The 15,000-nt window shown below is 45.5% G+C and overlaps 1 protein-coding gene across 1 annotated transcript in view; it reads right to left on the bottom strand.

The window, feature by feature from the left end:
* LOC310799315 (inositol 1,4,5-trisphosphate-gated calcium channel ITPR1-like) overlaps positions 1–15,000 on the bottom strand; it is a 150,111-nt gene that overhangs the window by 47,852 nt on the left and 87,259 nt on the right. The window contains exons 40-41 of the mRNA XM_083661913.1: positions 9,313–9,360; positions 3,623–3,755 (exon numbers count right to left, since the gene is read on the bottom strand). Of these exons, the coding sequence (XP_083518039.1) occupies positions 3,623–3,755; positions 9,313–9,360 (181 nt within the window). The remainder of the gene's footprint in view (positions 1–3,622; positions 3,756–9,312; positions 9,361–15,000) is intronic.

Below are 15,000 nucleotides of genomic sequence, written 5' to 3' on the forward strand. Positions count from 1 at the left end.
CAGGTAACATACCCATTGAGGTGATAGAATACATGGCTCTGTGTGTGTGTGTGTGTGTGTGTGTGTGTGTGTGTGTGTGTGTGTGTGTGTGTGTGTGTGTGTGTGTTGTTTGACCTTCCTAAACTTCACATTGTAGATAAAAACAGAGGTAACTGGAGCTCATCCCCAGTCTCTTGCCTATTGTTGCTGAAGGCCATATTTGAATCATGTGGTCACAAGTTTAGGGAAATGCTTCTGCGCGTTGAATTCTTAGAAAACAATTTGAGTCATTTCCGTTTTCACTTTTGGGAAAATAACTGCAATATGATAGCAGTTTCATGTTAACCTGTTATGAACCCAGTGTTATAGTAGTGCAGTACTAGCGGTGTCAAAAATAATCGATTATAAGATGCATCGCGATGCGGACGTGCACGATTCTGCATCGATTCACAAATGTCAAAAATCGATTATTAAAAAAAATAAAAAATAAAAAACTTTTTTTTTCTTTTTTTAATAATCAAATAAAATATAACGTAAGTACATGCAGTTGTTTATTTTAATTATGGATCATAATACAATGCAATTCCAAATGCACTTTTATTTTAAAAGTAGCCACACGGTGAGAAAAAAGAAAGTGAGAAAAAATAAATCAAAAAAGTGATGCATCGATTTAAGATGCATCGAGATGCATCGATAATCGTTATCGAATCGAACCGTAGCCCTCTGAATCGTAATCGAATCGAATCGTGAGGCCAGTGAAGATTCACAGCCCTATGCAGTACGTGTTATTACTACGATGTTAGCCTGTTATGAACCCAGTGTTATGGTAGTGCAGTACGTGTTATTACTACGATGTTAGCCTGTTATGAACCCAGTGTTATGGTAGTGCAGTACGTGTTATTACTACGATGTTAGCCTGTTATGAACCCAGTGTTATAGTAGTGCAGTACGTGTTATTACTACGATGTTAACCTGTTATGAACCCAGTGTTATAGTAGTGCAGTACGTGTTATTACTACGATGTTAGCCTGTTATGAACCCAGTGTTATCATAGTGCAGTACGTGTTATTACTACGATGTTAACCTGTTATGAACCCAGTGTTATGGTAGTGCAGTACGTGTTATTACTACGATGTTAACCTGTTATGAACCCAGTGTTATGGTAGTGCAGTACGTGTTATTACTACGATGTTAGCCTGTTATGAACCCAGTGTTATGGTAGTGCAGTACGTGTTATTACTACGATGTTAGCCTGTTATGAACCCAGTGTTGTCGTAGTGCAGTACGTGTTATTACTACGATGTTAACCTGTTATGAACCCAGTGTTATAGTAGTGCAGTACGTGTTATTACTACGATGTTAGCCTGTTATGAACCCAGTGTTATAGTAGTGCAGTACGTGTTATTACTACGATGTTAGCCTGTTATGAACCCAGTGTTATAGTAGTGCAGTACGTGTTATTACTACGATGTTAGCCTGTTATGAACCCAGTGTTATGGTAGTGCAGTACGTGTTATTACTACGATGTTAGCCTGTTATGAACCCAGTGTTATAGTAGTGCAGTACGTGTTATTACTACGATGTTAACCTGTTATGAGCCCAGTGTTATAGTAGTGCAGTACGTGTTATTACTACGATGTTAGCCTGTTATGAGCCCAGTGTTATAGTAGTGCAGTACGTGTTATTACTACGATGTTAACCTGTTATGAGCCCAGTGTTATAGTAGTGCAGTACGTGTTATTACTACGATGTTAGCCTGTTATGAACCCAGTGTTATAGTAGTGCAGTACGTGTTATTACTACGATGTTAGCCTGTTATGAACCCAGTGTTATAGTAGTGCAGTACGTGTTATTACTACGATGTTAGCCTGTTATGAACCCAGTGTTATGGTAGTGCAGTACGTGTTATTACTACGATGTTAGCCTGTTATGAACCCAGTGTTATGGTAGTGCAGTACGTGTTATTACTACGATGTTAGCCTGTTATGAACCCAGTGTTATAGTAGTGCAGTACGTGCTACAGTATTACTACAATGTTAACCTGTTATGAGCCCAGTGACATAGTACATGTACAGTATGTGCTATTCACTGTACTTGTGCCCGCACATTCCCCCCAGGGCCCAGGCTCAGGCTGCATATGGACTTCTCAGCCTGGCTCTCGTTTCTGCAACAGGTGCACGGCTGTTTTCACAGGAAGTAGCAGCCCGTCGCCTAGCAACAGTGACAAGTGGATGGCACGGGGGAGGGGTCAACTTCCTGCGGTCTGGACGTTTGCCAGAAGAATTTCGGTGCACATGGGCGAGATGGTGAACCAGGTTATTTTTCTCCCCCCGACTTCCATTGGAGCTAAAGCACTCCTCCTGGATATATATACGTCACCCACATTTGACAGTGCGAAAACACTGCTATCTGCGTCGTAACACAACAGTCCTTATGCATTCTGGGTACTAAGCCAATACACACTGCATCTATACATTTAAACAGGCTCTCTCACACGTCCTGTTGTGCAGCAACATGCCCTCCAGTAGTGACATGCTAATAGCACGTTGTTTGAAGCCACAGTAGAAGGAGAGGAGAGACGTGATGCTTCAGTGTTTTGACTACAGATAGTAACAGGATGACCGTTATCAGGTGCTGATAAGAGTCGTGTGCTTTGTGTGCTCAAAGGGCAGCCTCACAGCTCAAACCCTGGGTCTGATAGGCCGCTCAGGGCCAGACAGACAGATAGAGCACCATCCTTATATAACATTGTGTTGGGAGGACCTCGCGATGGAAGGACTTCCCCTAACCAAAAGCGTCCGTTGTGAGCTGGACTTTGCACGTTGGCGGCGGTTGTTATTTATCACCGATACCAAGAAGCCATGCTTCTCTTTAGGCAGGTGGCTTCAGTCCCATTTCAAGATAAGATCAGCTCAATAAGCCACGTCGTCTCCACCTTCTTTTCAGCTGTGGCTGACAGACATGGTCTCAATTATACGTATGGAGAGACTCGGGTTCCAGAGGACCAATTCATTGAGGACATTCTTTGTTATCTGGGACCCGTTCCTGATCCTTGATCAGGCTAAAAACGATAATTGAGTTTCTTTTGGATCCCTTGCACAGTATTTATTTTTTGTAAGCACACAAGCCTTTTATATGACTGGTACTTTGTAGCATTGTAATGTTGAATGCATGTATATATGTTTTTTTTTTTTCTTTTTCTTTTTTCCTCTTGTTTTTTTTTTATGTTCTGAAAACGTAAAATAAAATATTGAAAGAAAAAAAAGCAACGTTATCATCAGCAATTCTCTTCTATGCTCAGTGTCGGTGTTTACACAGAGATAATACGAATTCAATTATTTGATTTGTGGAAATATGCAATTTGATGACAAAATAGTGTATCTATATCTAGGAGGGAGAATCTGCAGACTTCATTCAATGGGTTTGAACCAGAAATAGCTTTCTTATCCCAGTTTGGCGAAATGATGATGTAACGAGTGGTGCCCCATTTCCTAGGTAAAGGTGTCAACCCCTGCCCCTTGTGGCTTCGTTCGGAAGGGCAAGGGGGCAAAGCGAGGGGCACTCGAACATGAGGGAAAGGGGGTAAACATAAGAAATGGGATTGGGCCTAAGTCTCCATTTGACAACAGTCACGTATTCTCACCTGACTGGTTCTTGCCGGCTCCTACTGGACTGAGGGGGCCATTGGTGAACGCCGTCAGGCTGCCTCTCCGCTCGCCACTCCGATGGAAGTTGCCATAGTAACGGTTGACCAGAATCTGCCTCAGTGCCTCACCCTACAAGGGGGAAGCAAACGCAAGGTCTTAAGCATATGATGCCAGAGACAAGGAGTGTTGGGAGTACAACCCAGGGATCATGTGGCGCATGTTCCACCGATATGTCCTGCAGTTGACATGTGACAGCGACTGAGACACAGCTGGACTGAGAAGTGACCGCTCACCTACAGGACCAGTCGGGCTACTACACACTATAATGCATTGTTTTGGAGCAATGGATCCACCCACTCTTATAAACCATTTTCAAGCAGTGTTGTAGTGGAGTCAGTGTTGTAGTGGAGTCAGTGTTGTAGTGGAGTCAGTGTTGTAGTGGAGTCAGTGTTGTAGTGGAGTCAGTGTTGTAGTGGAGTCAGTGTTGTGGTGGAGTCAGTGTTGTGGTGGAGTCAGTGTTGTAGTGGAGTCAGTGTTGTGGTGGAGTCAGTGTTGTAGTGGAGTCAGTGTTGTAGTGGAGTCAGTGTTGTAGTGGAGTCAGTGTTGTAGTGGAGTCAGTGTTGTAGTGGAGTCAGTGTTGTGGTGGAGTCAGTGTTGTGGTGGAGTCAGTGTTGTAGTGGAGTCAGTGTTGTAGTGGAGTCAGTGTTGTAGTGGAGTGGAGTCAGTGTTGTAGTGGAGTCAGTGTTGTAGTGGAGTCAGTGTTGCGGTGGAGTCAGTGTTGTAGTGGAGTCAGAGTTGTGGTGGAGTCAGTGTTGTAGTGGAGTCAGTGTTGTAGTGGAGTCAGTGTTGTAGTGGAGTCAGTGTTGTAGTGGAGTCAGAGTTGTAGTGGAGTCAGTGTTGTAGTGGAGTCAGTGTTGTGGTGGAGTCAGTGTTGTAGTGGAGTCAGTGTTGTGGTGGAGTCAGTGTTGTAGTGGAGTCAGTGTTGTGGTGGAGTCAGAGTCCTGGACTCGTTTTCAGGCCTTGTGACTCGACTTGAACTTGAGCACTGATGACTGACTTGGACTCGAGCATTCATGCCTTTTGACTCAAAGACTTGGACTCAGACATGTTAATTGATCAAGATTGTTTTTTTTCCCCCGTTTTTTTTTGGAATAGGCCATAATCATTTGGCGTAACATATTGATAGCTACAGTATATTAATACCGTGATATTATTAAATTTTGTGCAAGGGCAGGCAGGCACGTGTGTTCCACCTACATGTGGATTCACGCTCATGTGCAGTAACTCCGGACTCGGACTCAGGTAATGGGTGGGGCCTTGACTCGGACTCGTCTTTGGTGACCCGGCCTCGAACACCGGGGACTCGAGACTCCACTCAGACTTGAGATATATTGACTTGACTACAACACTGCTTTCTAGGATTCATTCAACCCACATTTCAAAGCAAAACATTGTTTAACCTGCAGACAAAAAGCAGAGTTTACAGCAGTCACCATCCATCCAGCCACCCGCCCAAGCTTGTTATGGTTATCGTCACGGTAACGGTGACAGTGTGGGGTCCTGGTTTTCACTATCGTCACGGTAACGGTGACAGTGTAGGGTCCTGGTGACAGTGTAGGGTCCTGGTGTTCACCCAGCGACCTGGGACCAGCCCGCCCACGCCGTGACTCATCCACCATCAAGCACTCAGCAGCACGACCGTGCTGTTGTTATGGCAACCGCAGCCACTAGCTACCTGACAGACCTCCCATGGGGAATGAGGGACGAGGAAAGAGAAGGGCACACACCCTTCTCTTTCCTCGTCACTATTCCCCATGGGAGGTGCCAATATGTGCAGAGCATCGTCAACTGTGGGTGGTCCTTGATAAATGAGAGTGTCATTATGTAAATTCCGCTGCCATGGTTATGATCTGGAGGTCGGGGATTGGCTTATAATTAGGGATGCACCGGTCCACTTTTTTCACTTCCGATCCGATACCTGAATTTGGATGCCGATACCGATATTATGCCGATACCAATATTTTTCTTGAATATACAGTATAGGCAAAGATTTGGCCAATTACATTTTTTTTTTTTTTTATATATATACCTTGCAAAAAGCAGACAAAATTAAGAAAATATACAACGCAAAGAAGGATACTATTATACATGGGCAAATTACAGCCAGTAATTGCAAAAAAAAGAAGATCCGTGAATTAGTGCCAATATCGGCACCCGATACCGATATTGGATCGGCCCCATCCCTACTTATAATAGGACATATGAAATAATGTCACTCTCACCTTTCATTGGCAGGAAGTGACCCAATTGTATGCATTGTGTGTAACAACAAAAACTAATCAATGGCACGTGATCAACCACGCTAAAGACGATGCCTTCTGCCTTCAACTTCTGACCTTGGCAAAGAGAAGCAGCACCATAGGGCTTGGTTGACTGTAGCCATTTTCACACATGCGCTTTATACCGGGAAATGACCAGAAAGCGGTGTAATGCCTTCATGTGTGAAAGTTGTTTTCCGGTATAAGCGCGCCCCCGTCATCGCGGACATTTGACCACTTCTAACCTTGTGATAAGAGCGGTATGTCTGTTTCATGTGTGGGCGTGCCGATTTCCCCCCCTCCCCTCTCTGCTCGCTCTCTGGCCAGTCCTCCTCCTCAGTCGGCAGCCCGACAGGGACACAGACAGCGAAAATGGCAGCGGCTTGTTCTGAGAGTCTTGCAAGCTGCCCAACGCTTGCAGAGAAAGCAGATGCACGAAGCGAAATCTGAAAGTATTTTGCTTACGTTGCCGACAGCAAAGGCAAGCCTCTGGACACATCAAACGAAGTCAGTCTGTAAAAAGTGCTTCAACGCGGCGACGCAGGTGAACGGATAAACATCGAACCAGGCTATTTCTCTCCGACAGGGATCCCAACTTCTTCAAAGATTTCAGTTCAAAGACTGGTTAGCGAATGTGAAGGATACAACATACACAAACGAGTGTGATTTATTGTGTGACAAGCGAACTTATTTCACCATCGGAGTTTTGCCGCTCCCCCCCCCCCCCCCCCCGCCCCCCAAAACACAGCTTCTTTCACGGCTATTTTTACACATGTGATCCCTCAGGTGTGAAGGCAAATTCCGGGAAATAGCCGTTATTGATTTACAGGCAATGTTCCTGTACACATGTGTGAAAACGGCTTATGGGTAAACAGAAGCAGCACCATAGGGTTTGGTTGAAAAAAAGAGAGCTCGCACATCCACTCAAGAGGCAGGTGCAAGATGAACAAACTAGAAGACATCAAGTCGGCACACTGCAGTTTCAGGCCCCCGGTCAGTTTATTCACGTTTTGATCACAGGGATCTTCATGAGAATGATTCTAACCACAGACATTATTTCAAGCCAGAAATTCCCATGTAAAAAACCCCATTGACTTTTCCACCTAAGAGCGGGAAGTGCTAACGTCCAGGGGCCGGTTGCACCAACTGGTCTTAACTATGCCTGGTCGTAACTCCTACGTCGGTCTTAGTTAAGACCATGGACTTACGCCTGTTGCACCAACACGGCTTACTCTGGTCTTAACTACGCTGGTCATAGCAATGCGCGTTCATGTGAATTGTCGGGGAATGCCCTCTGATTGGCCCACATGTGCCTCGCGCCGTCACCCAGTACTGTATGTGCGTCACTACACCCTCCCTCCTCCCACCCCCCTCCTCCTGTGGAAGCCCCGGGGGAAAATGGCAGCGCCCATTAGTATCAGGCAGTCTGAATGAAATTGAATGTAACGTTCCCAATTCTATGTATTAAATTCTAAAAGAATTAACGCCAACATTTGGGAAGGCTAAGCCACACAAGTAGTTAGTTATAATCTAACGCCGTGCTTTCAAAGACGGCGAACTGGCGATGTTACGACGATGACGGTCAAAAAGGTCTCCGCGGAGATCTCTGTTACAGGCAGGCTCTACGCCTCCTCCTGACGAGGCGTAGGAGTTACGCCTGGTCTTAGTGAAAATAAGGCTTAAGTCGTCTTGGTGCAACCGGCGTAGCTGTAGGTCGTAAAGTTACGACCAACTTAGCTTAAGACCAGTGTAAGACCAGTTGGTGCAACCGGCCCCAGGTCTTCCAGACTCAGTCCTGCGTGACTCTACTGTCGCTCAGGAGCGGTCACATGACACGCGATTATGGTAGCTTGACTCTCTTCTCTCTCTTGAATAGGTCATCTTTATTTATAAGTTATTTATTTGACATTATTATTTATTAACGTTTCGATCACATGGATCTTCATCAGAATCATTCTGATGAAGATCCCTGTGATCGAAACGTTAATAAACTGACCGGGGGACTTGAAACGGCAGTGTGCGGACATTGTTGACAACAAAACAGCATCTTATCAGTGTTAAAAAAATAATTCAATTTGTTAAACTAATTGGCAAATCCAACAGAGTTACACTTTCAGTGGACTGTGAATGACAGCCGACGATAAGGATGACTTGTTGGTACAGTTAACCACACGCAACAGAAAAACAGCTGTTGAGAATTGCTGCTTGTTAAATTACGTCCTTCTCTTGCAGACAATAATTATGTATTGATGAACTCTAATCAGTATTTATATTGTGGAAGATCCATATCGGAGGTATCCTCTATTAGTGACATCCCTGGGATTGTAGAACGTCACCACATTGCCGTATACAACATTAGAGAATGGAAATAGAAGGAAATCTATGGCATTTTAAAGCGATTAAAATGGTCATCTTTCCCTCCCAATTACACAACAATTCGTGTGAAAAGCTTTATCATACCTGCCAACATTCGGGTTTGAAAAACAAGGAGATTTTCTGGGGTATTGGCAAATGCACCCCCCCCCCCTTCCTCCATAAGTCGGGTACTTATGCTGCCTTCTCGAAAAAATGCTGCACTACCATATTCACCTTATGTAGCCCCGCCCACTTGACCGGTTTGTGTTATGACTTCCTGTTCAAAACGTTTTACCTGGTCAAACCAGAGATCGTCTCTCTGGACAAAAGCTATAGTGACTCACTGGAAGTAAAGCAGGCTGCGGGGATAAGCTCTGCCACAGGAAGTGTAAACACAATCGGTTCTGATTGTGTTTACACTTCCTGTTAGTCTCTCAAGCCAGACTGTCTCTTCTACATAGGGTGAATAGAAACATGCTATCTTATCTGTAAGGGGGAGACTCATGGGTACCCATAGGAGCCATTCTCATTCAGATACCTTGAGGCGAGAGGTCAAAGGACCTCTAAGAAATTATTTTTCTCCCCTCGCCTAAATTTGGAGCGTTATTTAGCCCCCTTCCCAACAAAGTAGCATGACATGGTTGATACTAATGGATGCCTTAGGATATCTAGTTTCATATGTTAGCAGAAGCTTCACTCTGACTTTAAACCTGAGCCCACCTTAGCCTAGCACTCGGGAGCACAGCGGGGAGAAAGGGTTAACAATAGGGGAGACTCCAGCAAAAATGGGGAGGTATTGGTTTTGAGAACAAAGCAGTGAGGTGCTTGGGGCTTGTTGTAGTAGTGTAGTAGTAGTAGTGTAGTAGTGTACTCGTACTGTAGGAGTAGTGTAGTTGTAGTAGTAGGGTTAAAGGGAAGTGATCGGAATACAAAGCAGGACAAAGGTAACACAAATAATCCCTGCAGTGTTGGCATTTGGGCTGAGCGGCCACGCGGTCAACTGTAGTACCTACCCTCTTCTGGTCCTCCAGCAGGTTTTCGGGCTGGTTCTGATCCAGCTCCTGGGTGCAGTGGGGGTGAGTATGCACAGCGGTCCAACACACACAAGCACAGGGTTAGTATGCATGCAGTAAGGAAGGGCCAATATCAACAATCACAGGGTTAATAGCTAGATGATGTGACGTATCATTCATTATGCTATATGTGGCCATGCAAAGGTGTGTCGTGTGTGAGGTGCCCTGCTTTTGATTCTACGTTACAGACCAGGAGTGCATGCTTATGGAGGGTTTGGAGAGCTGAGAGGGGAGGCGTGGAAATAAAAACTAACGTTTGTCAAAGTTTGTAAAACGTTTTCTCAGCCAAGCACAATTTTCAATTAACAAAATACATCTGTTCTGTTTTCCCATGCTTGCTTTCTGATTTCCATGAACAATGTGTATGCAGGTTTTATAGTATTCTAATACTGTAATTGGAGAGCAGTATGCACTGTATGTATGCGTGTATGTCCGGCATGAAACTGGCACGGGGGGGGGGGGGGGGGGGGTTTGCCCATAGGGGGCGCTACAGCAATGTTTTAGATTTTAAATAGCCATAACTCGCACACCATTGCTCCGATTGCCTTCTAAGGCCATGTTCACATTACAGGCAAATCCGATTTGCTGCTAAAGTCATTCATCATCATTATATTGATTGGTTTCCCATCTGATTTGGGAGTGTGTCCGCACTGCTGCAAATCTGATTTGGGCAAGTGTTCAAGTCGGATCTGTGTGTCCAAACCTCCATATGTGGTTTGGGACAAGTGACACAAATCAGACTTGGAGCGTCCAGACTCATAAAACCAATCTGGATAGAATCATTAATAGGTCATTAAAGTTCACAAATCAGATTTGGCCTCCTAATCTGAACATGGCCTAACTCACCCGAGTGCAGTGCCCAAATTCAGACACTCACATAGTCATAGCGCCAAACACTCAACACCAAAAGCGGTTTATCTTGAGAACCGTTCATCCGATCGACTTCAAACTTGGGGAGTGCGATGCTGGGAACCCGGAGGAGTGCGGTGCCAAATTTCTGACACGTGCATAGTCATAGCACCACCTACTGGCAACAGAAAAAGCGGTGTATCTCAAAGAACCGTTCATCTGATCGGCTTAAAACTTGGGGAGTGCGCTGCAGTGAACGCGACAGAGAGCGGTGCCTAATTTCGCACATGCGCATAGTCATAAGCGCCACCTACTGGCAACACACACAAAAAAATTATCTCGAGAACCGTTTGTCCGGTCGACTTCAAACTTGGGGGGTGCGCTTGGCTTCTGGGGTCCCGGCAGAGTGCAAAGCCGAATGATGGCACACCCAAAAAAAGAGTGTGCCCATGGCGCGTCGTCTCCAGAGTCCCCACCCTAGAAATGAGCGTGTGAAGCGCTCTCATTTCTAGTTTCTACAAAGCATCAACAGTTACAATTCACCACCTGTACAGGATCTAGAGAATGTGTGTACAGGATCTAGAGAATGTGTGTACAGGATCTAGAATGTGTGTACAGGATCTAGAGAATGTGTGTACAGGATCTAGAGAATGTGTACAGGATCTAGAGAATATGTGTACAGGATCTAGAATGTGTGTAGAGGATCTAGAGAATGTGTGTACAGGATCTAGAGAATGTGTGTACAGGATATAGAGAATGTGTGTACAGGATGTAGAGAATGTGTGTACAGGATATAGAGAATGTGTGTACAGGATCTAGAATGTGTGTACAGGATCTAGAGAATGTGTGTACAGGATCTAGAGAATGTGTACAGGATCTAGAGAATATGTGTACAGAATCTAGAGAATGTGTGTACAGGATCTAGAATGTGTGTAGAGGATCTAGAGAATGTGTGTACAGGATCTAGAATGTGTGTGTACAGGATCTAGAGAATGTGTGTACAGGATCTAGAATGTGTGTACAGGATCTAGAGAATGTGTGTACAGGATCTAGAGAATGTGTGTACAGGATCTAGAATGTGTGTACAGGATCTAGAGAATGTGTGTACAGGATCTAGAGAATGTGTACAGGATCTAGAGAATATGTGTACAGAATCTAGAGAATGTGTGTACAGGATCTAGAATGTGTGTAGAGGATCTAGAGAATGTGTGTACAGGATCTAGAATGTGTGTGTACAGGATCTAGAGAATGTGTGTACAGGATCTAGAATGTGTGTACAGGATCTAGAGAATGTGTGTACAGGATCTAGAATGTGTGTACAGGATCCAGAGAATGTGTGTACAGGATCTAGAATGTGTGTACAGGATCCAGAGAATGTGTGTACAGGATCTAGAATGTGTGTACAGGATCTAGAGAATGTGTGTACAGTATCTAGAGAATGTGTGTGTACAGGATCTAGAATGTGTGTACAGGATCTAGAATGTGTGTACAGGATCCAGAGAATGTGTGTAGAGGATCTAGATAATGTGTGTAGAGGATCTAGAGAATGTGTGTGTACAGGATCTAGAATGTGTGTAGAGGATCTAGAGAATGTGTGTACAGTATCTAGAGAATGTGTGTGTACAGGATCTAGAATGTGTGTACAGGATCTAGAATGTGTGTAGAGGATCTAGAGAATGTGTGTACAGTATCTAGAGAATGTGTGTAGAGGATCTAGAGAATGTGTGTGTACAGGATCTAGAGAATGTGTGTAGAGGATCTAGAATGTGTGTACAGGATCTAGAATGTGTGTAGAGGATCTAGAGAATGTGTGTACAGTATCTAGAGAATGTGTGTAGAGGATCTAGAATGTGTGTGTACAGGATCTAGAGAATGTGTGTAGAGGATCTAGAGAATGTGTGTGTAGAGGATCTAGAATGTGTGTACAGGATCTAGAGAATGTGTGTACAGTATCTAGAGAATGTGTGTAGAGGATCTAGAGAATGTGTGTACAGTATCTAGAGAATGTGTGTAGAGGATCTAGAATGTGTGTGTACAGGATCTAGAGAATGTGTGTAGAGGATCTAGAGAATGTGTGTAGAGGATCTAGAATGTGTGTACAGGATCTAGAATGTGTGTACAGGATCTAGAATGTGTGTACATGATCTAGAATGTGTGTACAGGATCTAGAATGTGTGTACAGGATCTAGAATGTGTGTACAGGATCTAGAATGTGTGTACAGGATCTAGAGAATGTGTGTACAGGATCTAGAATGTGTGTACAGGATCTAGAATGTGTGTACAGGATCTAGAGAATGTGTGTACAGGATCTAGAATGTGTGTACAGGATCTAGAATGTGTGTACAGGATCTAGAATGTGTGTACAGGATCTAGATAATGTGTGTACAGGATCTAGAATGTGTGTACAGGATCTCCAGTACTGTATGTGTGCACCAAAGGGAAAAGGGCCTCCTGAAAGGCAATGCTCCAAACATTGTTACGTAAAAAGAGACAGAAGCGGGGGAGCGGAGGGGAGGGGAGGGGAGGGGAGGGGAGGGGGGGGGAGGGGAGGGGAGCGGAGGGGAGGGGAGGGGAGCGGAGGGGTGGGGAGGGGAGCGGGGTGATGGAGGTTAGGGTTGCATAATCATTCTCATAAGGAACCAGGCCACTAAACCAGCGACACAGAGCTGCTTACAGTGCCCATCTGTCACCAAACACACAGAGGGAGAGAGAGAGAGAGAGAGAGAGAGGGAGGAACTAATAGAGAGAGGGAGAGAAAGAGAGAGGGAGAGACTAACAGAGAGAGAGGGAGAAAGAGAGAGGGAGAGAGAGAGGGAGGGAGAGAGGGACTAACAGGGAGAGAAAGAGAGAGGGAGAGACTTACAAAGAGAGAGGGAGAGAGGGAGGGAGGGAGAGAGAGAGGGAGAGACTAACAAAGAGAGAGGGAGAGAGAGAGGGAGGGAGAGAGAGGGAGGGAGAGAGACTAACAGAGAGCGGGAGAAAAAGAGAGAGGGAGAGACTAACAAACAGAGAGAGGGGGGGAGAAAGAGAGAGGGAGAGAGAGAGGGAGGGAGAGAGGGGGAATAACAAACAGAGAAAAATGACATGCTACCACAGCATCAATTAAACTAGCCTCTCTCAACCAAGTCCAGTAATATAATGCAGGGTTTGGTGTGATCTACTGTATGTATCCACGTTCAGAAGGTGTGTTTTAGGGGAGTCTGGGTAGCGTCGAGGTAAAAGCACTCGCCTACCAACGTGGAGACCCGGGTTCAGTTCCCAACGGTGGTCCTCCCGGCTTGGTCAGACGTTCCTACAGACACAATTGGCTGTGTCTGCGGGTGGGAAGCCGGTGGGGTATGAGCCCTGGTCACTGCACTTCCACCTCCTCTGGTCGGGGTCGGGGTGCATGTTCGGGACGGTGGGGGGAGTGGGCGGGAATAGTGTGATCCTCCCACGCGCTACATCCTGCCGGTGAAACTGCTCGCTACGCTGTCGGGTGAAAAGAAGCGGCTGGCGACTGCACATGTATCGGAGGAAGCACGTGCTAGTCTACAACTCTCCCAAGATCGGCAGAGGGGGCGGAGCAACGAGCGGGACAGCAGGGGAATTGGCTAAGTACAATTGGGGAGAAAATGGGAGGGAAAAAAATCTGAAAAAGTTGACCGAAAAAAGAAGTGTATTTTAGGATTTGGAATAGCAGACTATGACACCTTTGTCACGCAGTGTTGCTGCTCTCACCAAATACATGACCAAGGTTGAACCATCTCTTCAGCAGGCATGGTCCATACTGTAGATGCTGGTACGTGTACAGTACGTACTTTAGGGGTGTCAAAAATAATCGATTATAAGATGCATCGCGATGCGGACGTGCACGATTCTGCATCGATTCACAAATGTCAAAAATCGATTATAAAAAAAAATAAAAATTATAATCAAATAAAATATAATGGAAGTACATGCAGTTGTTTATTTTAATTATGGATCATAATACAATGCAAAAAATAAAGTGAGAAAAAATCATGTATCATGTATTGGGGAAAAAAAGTGATGTATCGATTTAAGATGCATCGATAATCGTTATCGAATCGAATCGTAGCCCTCTGAATCGTAATTGAATCGAATCGTGAGGCCAGTGAAGATTCACAGCCCTAACGTACTTGTAGTAGAGATGCATAACAACACGTGTCCTGTAGCCTACAGTACTTATGATGGATCACAGGCCATGAGGTGTGTGTGTGTGTGTGTGTGTGTGTGTGTGTGTGTGTGTGTGTGTGTGCGTGTGTGTGTGTGTGTGTGTGCGTGCGTGTGGGGTGGGGGCAGAGTTCAGCAGCAGGTCGAGGACGCTGCTTCGCCGTCATCGCCACATCAAACCCAGACAGCAGCCTCAACACAGGGCTGCTGATCAGCAGCAGATACGTGCAGCTCATCGCCCCCGCTCTGACCACAGCCACCGCAGAGTAACCCCCACTCCCTCGCCACATCCGCCCCGACCACACTCACTTCCACCAGGCTGGAAACTCCCCGGGCCGCGGCAAGCCCCTGATCAGGCCCCTGAGCGGGCTTCACCAGCGCTCTCAGTTCAGCTACAAAGTGGAAGTACGCCACAACATACACCCTCGCTCACTCGCACACACCCAGAGGAAGTATTGTGTCTTTAGGTGTTTTTTTCTGCTGGTGTTTGTGTTTCTGACTGGCACGGAGACCCGGGGGGGTTCACCGCTGGACGGGCCTTTCTGTGTGCAGCCTCCTAAGGAAGGGCACGTTCAAAGAGCGCACGCCATCATTTTAGGAAGAGCA

Source organism: Poromitra crassiceps, assembly GCF_964638095.1.
Source record: "Poromitra crassiceps genome assembly, chromosome: 27".
Lineage (NCBI taxonomy): Eukaryota > Metazoa > Chordata > Actinopteri > Beryciformes > Melamphaidae > Poromitra > Poromitra crassiceps.